Source organism: Notolepis coatsorum (genome assembly GCF_963971535.1).
Source record: "Notolepis coatsorum genome assembly, chromosome: 8".
Taxonomy (NCBI): Eukaryota; Metazoa; Chordata; class Actinopteri; order Aulopiformes; family Paralepididae; genus Notolepis; species Notolepis coatsorum.
In genome coordinates this window covers 72,449,646-72,465,619 of record NC_140172.1, presented here as the reverse complement: position 1 = coordinate 72,465,619, position 15,974 = coordinate 72,449,646, and the positions used below count along the sequence as shown (strand labels likewise).

Sequence of the window (15,974 nt, the reverse complement as noted above, 5' to 3'; positions counted from 1 at the left end):
CCAGGTATCTATCTATCTGTGTTTTTTTTTAATCTACTTTTTCTCCCGTCCCCAATTTCGTATTGTCCAATTCTACCCTCCCCTGTCTCGAACATTGTTAGGCCATGCCTCCCACAAGCCGGCTGCAATGTGGACGAAGCCTTGCATCACGTGTCCCCTCCGGTACTCGAGGAGGCAGCCGTCGCATCTTTTCACCTGCACAGCGCAATCTCTCAGCGGCGAGGGTCTGCGTGGGAGGGACACGCCGCCCCCGTCGCTTCCTGATTCTACTGCGCAGTTGCACCAACCGACCTGTAGGAGTCGCTGTCCACAACGTCTGATCCCCACCCACCAGCTTCCCACCCCCTAATACTGCCAATTGTATTAGTATGAACAACCAGGTAGCAACGCCGAGAGCTGGGCTCGAACCCAGCATCTCCTGCATTGGTGGCGAGCGCCTTGCCCACTGCGCCACCCTTGAAGCTATCTGAGTTATAGCTGTTTGGCTGTATGCCGTTAGGTTGCAGGATGGGGGGGGGGGGGGGCGCGCTGGTCTAAATCACATTGCATGCGTGCACGACAAAGGATAATAGTGATGATCTAGCGTTGATTTCAGGAAGATCCGATAATCAGGCGAAAAATTACAATGTGTTTATTGAATTACACAAAAACGCTGTTTTCGTGTCTTTTCCCTGGAATTGCTCAGAAGCGGCCGGACTATGTTCATATTCAAAATGTTATAAAACGGAAATGTACGAATGAAAAAATAATCTGTTTTTTTGCACGTTGACCAGCAGCAGCTCAATGAGACTCGACGGCATTATTAGACCCATAGCTATACTATAAAATATAGGTTTAGGTCTACAAAGTACAACTACGTTTACATGGGGTTAATGGACGGCAAGGATGGGGTCACTTCCCGGAAGGGGCGTGGCACTCAATGGGTACAAAAGAAATTCGAATTCTAATTTCTCAGTTCACGTTCGAATCTTGTTTTTATGTAAATTCTAAATGTAATTTACATTTACAACAAGCGGTGCATGGGTAAGGCTAAGAGAATTATCAAAGACTCCAGCCACCCAAACAACTGCCTCTTTGAACTGCTGCGGTCAGGCAAGCGATACCGGAGTCTCATGGCAAGCACAGAAAGACTCAGAAGAAGCTTCTATCCCCAGGCCATCAGGATGCTCAACGAACAATAACACTATGTAACAACCATCAAATGCACTCACAGCACACACACACACACTCACTTTAAACAAACAACTCACTGCAGCACCCACTTTACACACTTTAGAACACCTAAACACACTTTATATTAATTGGTAAAGAATTTGCACTACAACCCATACCTCATTACACCTTACTGTAAATTGTACCTAAATTGTACCTCATCCCATTTCTGCTTTATATTTCTGCACTATATTTTTTCATTTCATTTCAACCTTTATTTAAAATCGTAAGCATCTGAGGTTTCCCTCATTTACAGAAACGACGATTGTACAGTACATAATAAAAACAATATTCACAGAAATTTAAACACCAGAGTAAAAAAATTAAAAACGTTTAAAAATAATTTTAAAATATCAACTAAAACAGTTACAGGTAGTCACACAATGGTCTGAAATCATACATTTAAACATTCCAAGGGAAGGGAGAACCTCCAATTTTAGCGTGAGTTGAAGGACATTCCATGAGTTAGAGGCATCAAAGGAAAAGGCTGACTTCCCTAGCTCAGAACAAATCTGAGGAACCCTAAGAACCATCCAGTCATTCGATCGAGTTGAATAGGTTCCAATATTCCAATCTAACATTGTATATTAGTATATTGTATAGTATATTGTATGGTAACTCAGTTACTTCTACTCTGCATTGAACATTGTACATATGTACATACTGAACACTTGTGTCTACGTACGTGACTTCTATTTTTTACTTGCTATACTTATTTTATTTTATACTTATCTATTTTTGTCTAGCACAGTCTCTGGAGCGTAACAGAAAGAAGCATTTTGTATAAAAGTATTCTGTACTTCTGTATGACAACTAATAAAGAAACTTGAAACTTAATTAGAAAATCGAAAATAATGTGACAGTGTGTGTGGTCTTACTCCATATCGCTGCTGTATTCCTTCCAGTATTCTGACAACGTGGGGTTTGCTCTCCTGCTCTCCCTCCAGGAGGCCGTTCTCTGGGCCGCCGTATCGCTGCACGTCCACCTCCGGGACGAACGCCCAGCGGTACCTGAGAGACACATTTATATAACAGCTTTTATCCAAAGCACTTCTCAGTTTGTTCCTCACATTCACCCATTCACTCACTCACACATTCTCTCACATAAATTACACACAGACAGCAGAGGCAACCATGCAAGGTGCCAACCTGCTCATCGGGAGCAATTAGGGGTTAAGTGTCTTGCTCAAGGACACTTCCGACACGCTGCCCAGGAGGAATCAAACCGGGAACCTTCCAACTACCAGACGACCGCTCTACCTCCTGATCTGTCCTGTCAGTCTACAGCTGAACACTCATGCAGTGGTGCCATACGAGGTGGGTAATCTGTATCATTCTATGTTTTATAATTTTTTATTATTTATTTTTAAAGTGGGTAATATCAACATCAAAGACGGGTGAACTACTGTATGACCTGCAGTAACGGATCACAAAATAGCCACCAATAATAACAACAACAATAAAAGTATTAGAAACATATTTAAATGACCATTATTAAATTAAATTATTTAAAAGGAACATGCCAACGTTATGCCACACAGACAACATCTCCAGAATCAGAAGACGGTAAAGCACATTTCCCATAATGTTGGTGCCTTCCTTTAAATGGTGCATTTATATAGTGCTTTTATCCAAAGCACTTTACAATTTGTTCCTCACATTTTACACATTCACACACACGGCAGAGGCGACCATGCAAGGTATCAACCTGCTCATCGGTAGCAATTAGGGGTTAAGTGACTTGCTCAAGGACACTTCAATACGCTCCCTGGGAGGAGTGGGAATCGAACCGGGAACCTTCTGACTACCAGACGACTGCTCTACCTCCTGAGCCACTGTCGCCCCCTTACACCCGATCGGCCCGGTACAAGATTTATGTAACGTCATAAATAGATCAATACAGTCCGTATTAAGTAATGTTACGTTTCTTTTTCAAATGTAGCCAAGAGTAAAGACCCTAACCCTATCAAAACATCCGTCAAAGTGTATATTTTCAGCACTACGTTTGTTTACCAATGATTTTAAGTGTTATTAGTGAAATATGAACTTAAAAAAATCTCTGCGCATATGCACCGGAAAACGGACAATTTAGACACGAGAAGAAAAAGCACTCATGAAATAGTAGTAGTCCTAAGAAAGAGGAGACCCAGGGCTTTCGATGGATGTCAAAATTCATAAAACTACACTACCCAGCTCACACCAGCCGCCGGCAAAGGAAGTCCGACCATTTTCACGTAATATTTCTGATGTGATTTTCATTTTGTTACGGGTCAGTAGGGCTGCACGATTTTGGGAAATAATCTAATTGCGATTGCGATTGCGATAAAATTTGCGATTATAATATATATTTTTTTAAAGCAGCCCCACAGAGGTTTATTGTAAAATGCGGCTTGGATCTGGCCTATGCGGTGGGTCTTCTCAGGACACCGAGCCTGAAAATGTTTCTTTTGACCTGGGAATCGATACCGGTACCCAACGGTACGTTTTTTTCTGTACTTTACTCTCCCTCTCTGAAGTCTAAACTTCACAACACACAATCTAAAACCCCTTACCTCCCTCTCCCAAACCGATCTTGTATCTCAATGGGACTTTCTGGTTAAATAAATGTAAAAAAAATAAAATAAAAAAAGTGCGTTTCTTTTTTTTGGCAATTTGCTAATTGCATCATTCCAAATCGCGATTTCGATTTAAAATCGATTAATTGTGCAGCCCTACGGAACAAACCTCAACGTTATTGCCATAAAATACAACGTATATTGTTTCTTTACCCTTCTGTGAACGTCTAAAAAAAATCTGCATTGCAATCCGGTGAAAAATGGTGGAGCTATGGACATTATACAAAAGTAACTGTACTTACAGTAGATTTCATTCATGGTCTTTGCTGCCCTGTAATGGGCGCTTGGTGGTACTAAATCCAGATTTAACTCTGCCATTGGAAATATTTGGCCCGATCCATAGATGTATGACTTGGCCATAATAAGGTAATTTATAGGCCTGATATTCTATATTAATATTTCAAATTGCATGTGTTCGGATGGCCAAATTCAGTACTGTATCAACAAAACCCCCTGTAAGTAATCTGCCCTTTATTAATTTGCTTAGATTTTTAGTACACTGGATCTCAAGAAGGTGCTGAATGAGCTTTTCCACGTTTTTCACGTCAGGTCAATGTTAGCATGGTGTTATTCACCACCAAAGATGGGAATTTGTTTTTATAATAATAATTAATATTCTCCTTTGGTTCATTACAATTTACTCAAGCCTAGTAACAAGACAAAATATGTCTGACACTGGGAATACATTCCCAGAGATCCATAGATGTCCCTAGATACCAAGAACATGCAAATGTTCCTTGTAGAAGTGGAGCAATCTCCCATTTACTTAGGTACCGGTATGTATTTTTAGGAGGATTTTCAGAAAATAGGGCTAGGGCTTAACAGGTTAAAAGTATGTGCTTATTTCATATATAAGTATACAAGTATATGCTTGTATGTGGTTGAGTCCACACATCCCTCACTCCCAAGTGACCAGAATTCTCAGAGTGCACCTTTCGATTCAGAACGTCAAGGTACAGTTTGCCTGAACAGCACCCAGGCTGAGCAGACAGGGACTCTTACATCTGGAAGAGGGGCATCCTAACCCTAACCCAGGCTGAGCAGACTCTTACATCTGGAAGAGGGGCATCCTAACCCTAACCCAGGCTGAGCAGACTCTTACATCTGGAAGAGGGGCATCCTAACCCTAACCCAGGCTGAGCAGACTCTTACATCTGGAAGAGGGGCATCCTCTCGGGTGGAAACGCCAGCGAAGTGTCCAGGAACCTGCAGGCCGACAGGTACATGTCCAGCTCCAGCTGAGTGAAATGCACCTGGCCGCTCCTCTCCAGGGCTCCACGCACCACCTTGGCCAGCCTGCATGGAAGACACAGCAAGAGACGAGAGACGTGCTTTAACTGCTGGAAAAAGATATTAAAAGATATGAGACACATGCTTTAACAGCTGGAAAGATTGATCAAAAGATATGAGAGACGTGTTTTAACAACTGGAAAGAGGTATTGAGGTCTCTTTCACATATAATTTTGGTGGACTCGGTGCGGTTCTGGGGGTGAAGTTGCAACATTGTTGCATTCTTCATTTGGTTCGCCTGCGTTCACATAGAAATCTGTGAGGCGGACCGAACCTTCTGAACAATGTCACGCGGTCGAAAAGGGCGCTTGTCTATTGGACAGTGGAAATGTGTGTGTGGCTGCGAGCCCGTGACTGCGAGTCCTCCAGATCAGCGGAGCGGAGGCAAGTTTTGACATGGCATTGATCCATTGTTCTATTGAAGCACATTACCACCATCCTCTCGCTAAACAACTTGTAGACCACAGTGTTTTTATGAGTGCCCACAAGTAGCTGTTTTATTAACAATATAATAAGCCGCGTTTTTTCTTCCTTCTTCCCAAGATGCACAGATATATAGATAGATAGATAGATAGATAGATAGATAGATAGATAGATAGATAGATAGATAGAGAGATATTATGCAGTGTGCTTGTTTTGCAGTGAATGAATGCTGCGAGCAGTGGTAAGGTAATAATAGTATTGACGTGGCATTGATCCATTGATCGGTAATAATAATAAGCCGCATTTTTTCTTCCTTCTTCCCAAGATGCACAGATAGATAAGATAGATAGATAGATAGATAGATAGATAGATAGATAGATAGATAGATAGATAGATAGATAGATAGATAGATAGATAGATAGATAGATAGATAGATAGATAGATAGATAGATAGATAGATAGATAGATAGATAGAGAGATTAGATGCAGTGTGCTTGTTTTGCAGTGAGTGCTGCGAGCAGTGGTAATAATAATCACTTCCTATATTTGGTTCGTGTTTGGTTCGATGAAGCCGAACTGAGACCTACGTTCTCAGGCGGACCAGAGTTCGCCTGTTTGGTCCGCGAACCGAGTTCGACACGCATTCACACAAACCCGAAAAACCGGACTATCGAATTCTGGTCCGAAAGTCCGGACCAAACAGCCCCTGTGTGAAAGCGACCTAAGACCTTCTATTGGTCTATCTTCATGACTCTGTGTTGACGATGCCTCCATACTTGATCGTGTGTCATTCCACAAAGTGTTCTGAGGAAGGTCTTGTACCCGACAGCTCAACTAGTAAATTATTGGTGTTTTGCATCAGTGTGGAGTCTCTACTTTAACTAAAGCCCACGTGACACTATACACTTCTCAAAACAAAAAAATGCAATGGATATGCCATATTAATCTGATCACGAACCAGATTGCAAACATTATATTGTGCTTTAACTTTCTCAATCAAAATCTTTTTGAGGTTTAGAGGCAACACACTTTTACCTTGAGGCATCTAACCTACTGAAGTGATAAATTGCAAACTGTATCGAATAATAGTGACAAAATCAAGTAAGTAAAATTCATGTTTAAAGACTTTATTCATCCTATTAATTCATCGCTGTCTGACTTATTTATTCACAGTCATTTGCAGTGTTTTTCTAGTGCTTTTATTTATTATTATTATTATTATTTATTTCTCACAAATGAACGTTCAGTCGGCGTGCACGTCACAACATGTCCGGTTTGTCCGGGTCCTGAATGGACCAGTCACCTCTGATGGCAAACATTTTTGACCACCTTGGTAGCCAATGAAATTCTGGAGCCAGGGGTGTCCCACGCGAGGGCTGATTACAACAAGAAAAAGAAAGAAGAAGCCGGGGAAGTTCTTTGTTTTGACTAGCGCCTCGGAATCAATGGCAGCGGACGGCCATTCTGGATAATCATGCCGAATTAACGCCGGTACACAAATTACAAAAACCTTTGTAAAACACAAATTTTCCATGGGATTGTTATCAACTTTGGACCTGTACTGTAGATAAGACGTCAGGCTATGGAACTGTTATGTTTTCCAGCTCCTACCTCTCAGCTGGAACTCAGAGTGATTCTTTTTTTTTGTGGAAGAACATTCCGAGTGCTACAAGTATAAATTAAAAGTATAATAAATCTCAAAAAAAAAATATATAAAAAAAAAAAAAAAAAAATCTCAAATGACTTTGGGTATGCAATAGTCAGGTGTGTTAAGCAAAACTAGCCCCATTTTTGCGATGCATAAGAGGTTAACTGCTGGAAAAAGGTGTTAAAAGATATGAGAGGGGTTTGCGACGTTCTGGTGAGCAGCCACATGAAAGAGCTCCCGGTCAATGAATATCAAAAAAAGGAAGTAGAACAATTCAAAACGAAATAAAAAGTGAAGATTCGAGGACATAAGAAAGAAGGAAGAATGAACACGAGGACAAATGAAAGAAAAGCAACCCCAGATGAAGTAAATACACAGATGGAAAAGATTCAACACGAGGCAATGATGCAACAGGTAGAACAAGCTAGCGGGACACTGAATGTCAATGCAGAGAAGCTACAGGCTAACATACAAACTAGCTTACAAGCTAACAGAGGCTAACCAGGCCACCACGCAGATTGGATTAGGAGCAATGCGGAGCATACAGTGTAACACTGAAAAATCCAACGGAGGTGGCAATGAAGCGTCGGAGCTATGTAGAAATAAAGACAATTCAGAAAAAGAAAGGAACCAGGTCCCAACAACATGCAGGAGCCTATGGCCTAGGCGTACGCTGACGCAGAGGATGGAGAGGGCGCGCAGGTGGACCAGAACCGAGAGACGAGGACGAGGAGAGGAGGACGGGAGGAGGAAAAGAGGGGACCTGAACCGATTCAAATCAGATCAACTATGAAGAACGACAAAGGGACACGAGAAAGGGACATGAAGGGCCACGGTGATCTAAGGAAAGATACAAGACAAAATCAACGTGGAAGAGTACCCAATACAAGCATACACACGGGGGACCTGGGGATGATAATAGATGCAACAGAGGAAAGATAATTGAACAGTTACCCCAAGAAGTATAAAACTATAACAACAGAATTTGCAATAATTAACACTATGATTTACAATACACACGTTATAGACAAACGATTTGAAATTTATTTTAAAAAGGGACACGCTGATTAGGAAACATATTGGGGAATAATACACAATGGACTGGTATGAAGGAACTACAGGATTACACGTGACACAATTACAAATGAACATGAGCATAAGAAAGACGGATTCAGAACATTGACCGGGAGCTCTGAGGCCGTCCACAGAACGAATGTTGGACTTATATAATGCACATTTCGCCACTAGGGGGAGCCCTCTCACTAGGAGAGCCATTACTCGTCACCCTTCCAACGAGGAACAGAGGGATACGATTAAGATCCTCTAACACCATGGGAGCGCCAAATGTTGTCTTTTTTCTTTGAGTTATGTTAGAATTTGAGTTATGTTAGAATAGCTTGCTTTAAATGTGCACATGGACATTTGAAGGACAAGAATAAAAAAAATGTTGGACAAGAATAGAGGCTTGGAGAATCTCTATTGGGGATATCTCCGTCACTAGGGGGGGGGCTTCTCCCATAGGAGTGCTGATTCCCCTCCAAACCGCCAACGGGGGCACAAAGTGCTAACCATATAGCTTATTTTATTTTCATTTCAGTTTTATTTTTTAAGTCATGTTAGAATAAATGTATATAGTGATATCGGTGACATGGGAGGTACAGAAGTGGGCAGGCTGAGTTCAGTGGGGGGGAATGTCGGGGGGAGGGGCCATCGTTCCGGCGGTTCGACCCGGGAGAGGGGGGCCTTGCGTGTTGTGGGATCGGTATGGGTGGGGTGGGGTTTCCTGGGGCCCTCGGCCGCCGCGGCCTGGTCGCCGGGCCGGGGGGGACACCAGGCTTGGGGTCGCGGGGCCATTGAGGCGTGGTGCTTTGGCCTTCTGCGGGCCTGGGCTTGGGGTTCTCGTGGGCCGGGGGCCTGGCAGTCGGGGCGGGGGCGGGTGGGGGCTCTGGGTGCTCGGCTCCGCGCATGGTGGACCAGGATATGGGGGTGTTCTGTATGGGGATATGGATATGGGGATGTTCTCCCTCCCGCCCTCCTCAGGGGTTTCTCTTATGGGGGTCAGAGCGGCTGAGCTTTGCCCAGTGGGGTCTTGTGTGTTGCGGGGTCGATGTGCGTGGTGTGGGGCTCTCGGTGACATGGGAGGTAGCGGCCTTGGCTCGGTGGGGAGGACTCTCGGTCCCTCCCCTCTACTGGGCCTGGCCCAATTAATTCAAGGGACCCGTGTCGCTGGGGGCCCGGCTCCACGCGCATCGGCCTGGGATATGGGGGAGTTCTACAGGCTTAACTCAGGGGGGGGGGGGGGGGCATCGTTTCCGCGGTTTGGCCCGGGAGAGTGGGGTCTTGTATGTTGTGGGGTCGTTGTGTGTGGGGTGGGGTGCTTGGTGACATGGGAGGTAGCGGGCTTGGTTCGGTGGGGGGGGGGGGGGGGGGGGGGGGTGTGTACCTTCCCTCTCTCCCCTACTGAGCCTGGCCCAATTAAATTCAAGGGACCCGTGTCGCTGAGTGCTCGGCCCCGTGTGGGACGGACCTGGGATGTGGGGGAGCCCTATTTCTAGAGGTGTTGGCGGGAGGGGGGTGGGGGTCCCTCTTATGGGGATCTGGGAGGCTGCAATATGCAAGGGGCCCATGTTAGTGTATTGTTGTGTTATGGATGTCATTGTAAGTATTGTCTAAGTCAGGGGTTCCCAAAGTGGGGGTCGCCAGATGATTTCCCAATTTTTAATTATTTTTTATGCAGTCAGGCCACTGAACTTAGAAGCAGGCCAGGCCAGTGTTTCTAGTTGCAGCAGCGCAATAGTTAGATAACCTAGGTGGGGAACAACCAGGAGGATCACTGCAACTCACACAAGTTGGAGAACTATCTCTCTCTCTCTCTCTTGCTCTCACACACACACAAAGGGAGCCGCATGTGATTGGTGGAGGCGGGACCCTTACAAAAAACTGTTGTTGCTAATCATTGACACATGCTAGCCTGTAATAATCCCCCCCAGAAAGATCTACTTTGCATTTGATATATTGCAAATATATGCCATCACACACTGGCATTTAAAGGGTTAGAATTATAAAATGAATATGTGGTGTTATGATCAGGGCTGAAGTTGAATAAAAGATTGTATTTTTTTCAATCTGACATTACAAAAAAAACTAAAATCCATCAAAATCAGTGTCTGTGCTAATCATACATTATGGTAGCCTGTTTTTTTAACAATAATTTGTGATGCCATCACAAACACTGGCATTTAAAGGGTATAAATAAAAAAAGTCCTGCACCAGAATGCAGGAAATGAAGTCTTTGTAACAAAACATTTCCTGGTGGGGGACCCCCAGACCCCCTGCTTAAAAAGTGGCCTGACTGGGGCTATATTTTGCACTATATTTCCTGGCCTGAATGATTTCCCCAGTCCGGCCCTGGTTAAAAGTCTCCAATGCTTATTAGTGTGTGTGCGTTTGAACGTTTGCATGTTTCAACCATACATTTCCATTTATAAAAAAAAAAAATATATATATATATATATATATATATATATATATTTTTTTTTAACCTCCTATAATAGTGGGGGTTGCGGCTCTCTGACACCGTTATTTGGGGGTCGCAGCCTGAAAAGTTTGGGAACCCCTGGTCTAAGTGTTGTATGTCTATAAATGTTAATAAAAATGTAAGTAAAAAAAAATTAAGATATGAGAGACGTGTTTTAACCACTGGAAAAAGGTATTAAAATATATTAAAAGGTATTAAAGGTATTAAGATCACTTAAACAGGCACGTTAGTGTCAGTTTTGCAGACATTCATTTAGTTTGTATTTTTTTTCTTTTTTTCTTTTTGGGACACTGTATCCTTGTGTTAATTACAGCTCCATGAAATGATGTAGATAGAAAATATCAATACTTAGGGACTGCTACCTTATCATTTCATTGAGCTGTAATTAACACAACACAATAATTCAATGTCCCTGATGACATCACAAAACAAACTGGTCAGACTACTACTTGACCTTACTCCTAAAACCCACCTCACCCCTGCCCATTTTGACAACCTAGGATGGCTTAGAGTAGAAGACAGAGTACAGCAACTTGCAATGGGCCTGGTCTACAAGAAACACTACACCACTAAGGTACCCATGTACATGTCGAAATACTTCCCAAAGGTCAGTGAATACCACGACCACAACACCAGAGGGAGTTCCACAAATCATGTTCAACCCAGATTCGGCACAAACAAGGGACTAAACACTAGGGGTGGGGGAAAAAATCGATACGTAGTAGTATCGCGATACTTTGCATGGCGATACTGTATCGATACAGGGACGCCAAGTATCGATATTTAATTATTCATAAAAAAATAAATAATTAAAATGTTATAAGGAAGTTGCATTGTTCATTTCAATACCTGTAATAGTACAGTAGTCCACACACACACATGTGCATTCAGTTAAGTTGGAATATGACTGTAATACAAACAGTTCAGTTTGTCAGGTACATGCAACACAGATTACAGTGTTTACATCCGTCTGCTTGAGAAAATACCATGTTCTGCAATAAAAATTATTGAAGTGAGATGAATAGACTGAACTTTATTTTATTAGATAAAACATGTTGACAAAGTTTTTTGCAGTTGAAAAAAGGTAATAAAAAAATTTTGATAAAAAAAAATAATACTCAGCGTATCGCGATATATTTAGTATTGCGATACTATCGTATCGTGACACAAGTATCGCGATAGTATCGTATTGTGAGGTCTCTGGCGATTCCCACCCCTACTAAACACGTTTCGCAATTATGCCACATCAATGAGGAACGCCCTACCCACAGCCGTAAAATAATGTGAATCCCTACCCACCTTCAAAACTGCTCTACGGGAGGCTGCAATTTGAAAAACTAGCCCCTGTAAATGTGTGTGAGATTATGTGCAAAATAAATCAGCATTCGTTTTTGGTGAAGTGCCCCTTTAAGAGAAGTAAGATGTTCAGAAAGTGCAACGTGTGGAGGGAGCGTTGGTTTAACTCACTTTGAGACTTCTTTGTCTTCCAGCAAGGCTTTTTCCAGTCGTGTGAATGTACGGATCTGTAAGTCAAACAGGAAATGAGAATTTATTTAAAACATTTATTTTTGCTAGTAGCAGCAGAAACCTTCCAAAGGGACCAAGTCGTTCTCAAATCCTGCAATACTTCACATGAGCTACACAAGGCGTGGCTTACTGCCCCCACCTTAACACATTGGTTGCCAACAACGAGAGATCTCGTTATTTAATCGTTATTTATTTTATTAGCGATATCCATACATTTTTCATCCGTCCAGCCTGACATTATCATTGGGAATGGCTCTGAGCTCGAAAAGGGCAAATACGGCCCCCTATCGTCTCCCGGATGGTAATGCACATCATTGGATTGGATTGAGTGAAAAAGTGCATCAGAGAAAAACTCCGCTCCCAGGGTTTCCCCACCTCTGGCAAGCAGTGTTGTGTTACCAGAGTCACTGGCGAGGCTGGAAGCAGCTTGGATCTATAACGTTGGATCAATAAACGCGATCAATATTTGGAATGGCGATCAGGAATTGGATTAATCTTTTTGCAGAACATCTGATCTGAGGTAAGGAATCTATGTTACCAGTTTTGGGTTAATCTGAGTTGTTTTTCACAGATTGCACAACGTGTGTGTGTGGCGTTAGGCGCGGCACGAATAAATAATTTTTCAGCCCGCTTTTGTATTGTGCATAAGAACACAAATACTCTCGATAATCTAGCGTTTATTTGAAAACGATTCATAAATCAGCCGGAAAATGACAACATGTTTTGTGTATTCCAGTAAATGGCTATTTTCGCGGAATTTCTCTGAAATTACTAGAACTCTCCGAAACTATACTTGTATTCAAAACGGTATAAAAGGGAAATGTACTGATGAAAAAACAATCAGTTTCGTACATGTTGACTGCAAGCAAGTCATTGATAAGCGACGGGTGTATTAGACACATAGCCATAATTTAAGATATAGTTTATGCGTTCGCAAATATGCTCGCCCTCCCATTCATTAACGTGGTGGCATCCAAGCGATAAATCGCCATATCTGGCTGGCAACCAATGTGTTAAGAGCAGCACAAGTTCCACCTTAAGAGCAGCACAGGTTCCACCTTAAGGACACTAGAGCAGCACATGTTCCACCTTAAGGACAATAGAGCAGCACAGGTTCCAGCTTAACTCAATCAGCGCCTAGAGGTCGCCGTTTACCTTGTGGTAAGAAGGCCAGCGCTTTAAAGAATAAGGATATATGGCAGTGTTTGCAGGGCTAAAAACTATATTAAATATTATAGCTATGGATCTAATAAACAGGTCGATTGTCAGTGAGTTCATTCCGGTCAACATGCAAAAAACAGATCATTTTTTCATACATACATTTCCGTTTTATACTGTGGTGAATATGAGTATAGTTTTAGAGTGATCCTGTCTAATCTCAAGAAACTCCAGCAAACCGTGCTTCATTGCATTTCCTTAGAAATCGTGCCATTTCTCGCTTGATTTATGAATCATTCTGAAATAAACGCTAGATTATCGGTATTATGTTTAATCATGTACGCACGAAAGGGTGGGGGGTGGGTTATATGCTTCGAGCGACACCAACGACTTATATTACGACTAAATGTAATGTAACGACTTATATTACAGTACATTACAGACACACGCTCCGATGGTGGTGAAAAAATCATCTGATCAACGCAAGATTGGTAACATATAGTCCTTACCTCATATCTGATGTACTGCAAAAAGAATAATCCAATTCCTGATCGCCATTCCAAATATTGATCGCGGTCGTCTTTCCAACGCTTATGCACCAAAACACATGAATCCACGGTGCTGCAGTGTCCCCAATCCGTGTGTTAACGTGAGTCATGCCCAAGAACGAAAATCCGGACCGGACATCTTAGATCGATGCACAGCCCAAGCCAGAGGGATTCCAATGATGTGCAATACCGGCTGCAAGGCGTTAGGCGGCGGTATTGGCTGTTTACGATCTCAGAGCCATTCCCAATGATAACATCAGGCTGGATGGATGAATTATGAATGGATATAGCAAATAAAAGAAATAACGATTAAAACCAGACTTTTCTCGTGATTGGCGCTCAACCACCGGCGAGATAACCCAACTTTTTTCGTCATTGGTGCTGAAACAGTTAAGGACACTAGAGCAGCACAGGTTCCACCTTAACTCTTTAATAGCCAAACCCGAGATAAGTCGGGTTAACTCGCCATGCTTTGGCTGCCAGACCCGAGATATCTCGGGTTTTGGTAGTTTATTCTTTTATTCAATATTTTTATTCATTATTCATCCAGGGACCTCGGTGTTACCATAGGAAATTAGTCTGAGATCGCCAAAGTGCAATACCGGCCACATCCTGCTAGGCTGTATCGGCAGTATCGAGCACCCTTTGAAACCTTATATCTTACCCTGTGTTACGTTCAAATCCCTCTGGGAGCAGTTTTCTGGGTCAGGCGAGTTGAGCGGTTCGCCCAATCGCATTGAAGCGCGTCAAATGCCCCAGATGCATGTGTTGTGGTGGGTTATGTCGTGGACCAGATGGACATCAGATGGACCAGATGGCGATCAAACAATTGGAATATTCTTTTTGGAATACCCCTGATCAGAGGTAAGGACTATCTGACGTCAATTTCAGCTTGATCGTACAATGTTTTCAATCCGATCCAGCTGATCAGTGTTTTTAGTGTTCAAAACAAATGCTGTTACTGGCAATCAAAGCATCAGAAACGACCCCCCCCTCCTTTAATGCTTTCATGATGAAACATAATACCTATTATATACATTTGATTTGGAAATAGTAGCGTGTCCAGGCAAGAAACGCCAACGCTTATAGTAGAATTCACGTTGCGCCCTATAACTCGCTTCCCAGGAATTATCCCGGATCACTCTGAAATTATACTTATATTCACCACGGGATAACGCGCAAAGTATGCATGAGAAAATTTGCTCTTTTTTGCATCTTGGACGGAAGAAAGTCACTGTCAAATTATCATAGTATTGTCCCCATAGCTATAATATAGAATATAGATATAGCTCTCCAAACATAGTGACGCACAGTGAACATATGTAATGGAAACCTGGCACGTTAGCTACAAGGCCAAGACTAATAGCTGGCACTGAATGAGTTAAGAGCAGCACAGGTTCCACCTTAAGAGCAGCACAGGTTCCACCTTAAGGACACTAGAGCAGCACAGGTTCCACCTTAACACATTAACTGCCACAGAGTTTGCCCGTCTCATACTACTCTCTGCCACCACTCTAAGCCTATGGAGATGTTTACCTTCTTTGCAGGGCTATAACTTTTTAAATTGTATTGCTAAATTGACATTACTATGGCCCATTCAACATCGATTATCTATCGTTCAGGATGTAGGAACGTTATACTTTTTCATTCATAGATTCATACGAAAATACTGTGGCGTCTAGAATATAAATATGTTTTTATCGTTTTCTGCAGTAATTCCTAGAACGTGAGTTATAGGCATAAACGCATATATAGATTATCAACTGCCGTTTGTTGCCGATACACGCTATATAAAAAATGTCAACTGTACATGATCCTAAACGTTATGACTGATCATGCGCGGATGAACAGGGGGGGGGTAGTTTATAATTCCGTGATCGTCAGTAAATGCTTTATGTAGTATGGGTGATATATTGATCAGAGCAGTTTGCATTAATAATAATAAACAATCACGCTGAAAATGACGTCAGCGTCCTCTTACCGTTCGCCGATGAGACTGGAGGAAAAAGATCCCA

At 42.5% G+C, this 15,974-nt stretch overlaps 1 protein-coding gene across 1 annotated transcript in view; it reads right to left on the bottom strand.

Moving 5' to 3' along the window:
- The window catches only part of dop1b (DOP1 leucine zipper like protein B), a 272,141-nt gene that overhangs the window by 13,673 nt on the left and 242,494 nt on the right, over positions 1-15,974 (bottom strand). The window contains exons 36-38 of the mRNA XM_084320857.1: positions 12,194-12,249; positions 4,980-5,123; positions 2,091-2,223 (exon numbers count right to left, since the gene is read on the bottom strand). Coding sequence (XP_084176983.1) covers positions 2,091-2,223; positions 4,980-5,123; positions 12,194-12,249 — 333 coding nt within the window. The remainder of the gene's footprint in view (positions 1-2,090; positions 2,224-4,979; positions 5,124-12,193; positions 12,250-15,974) is intronic.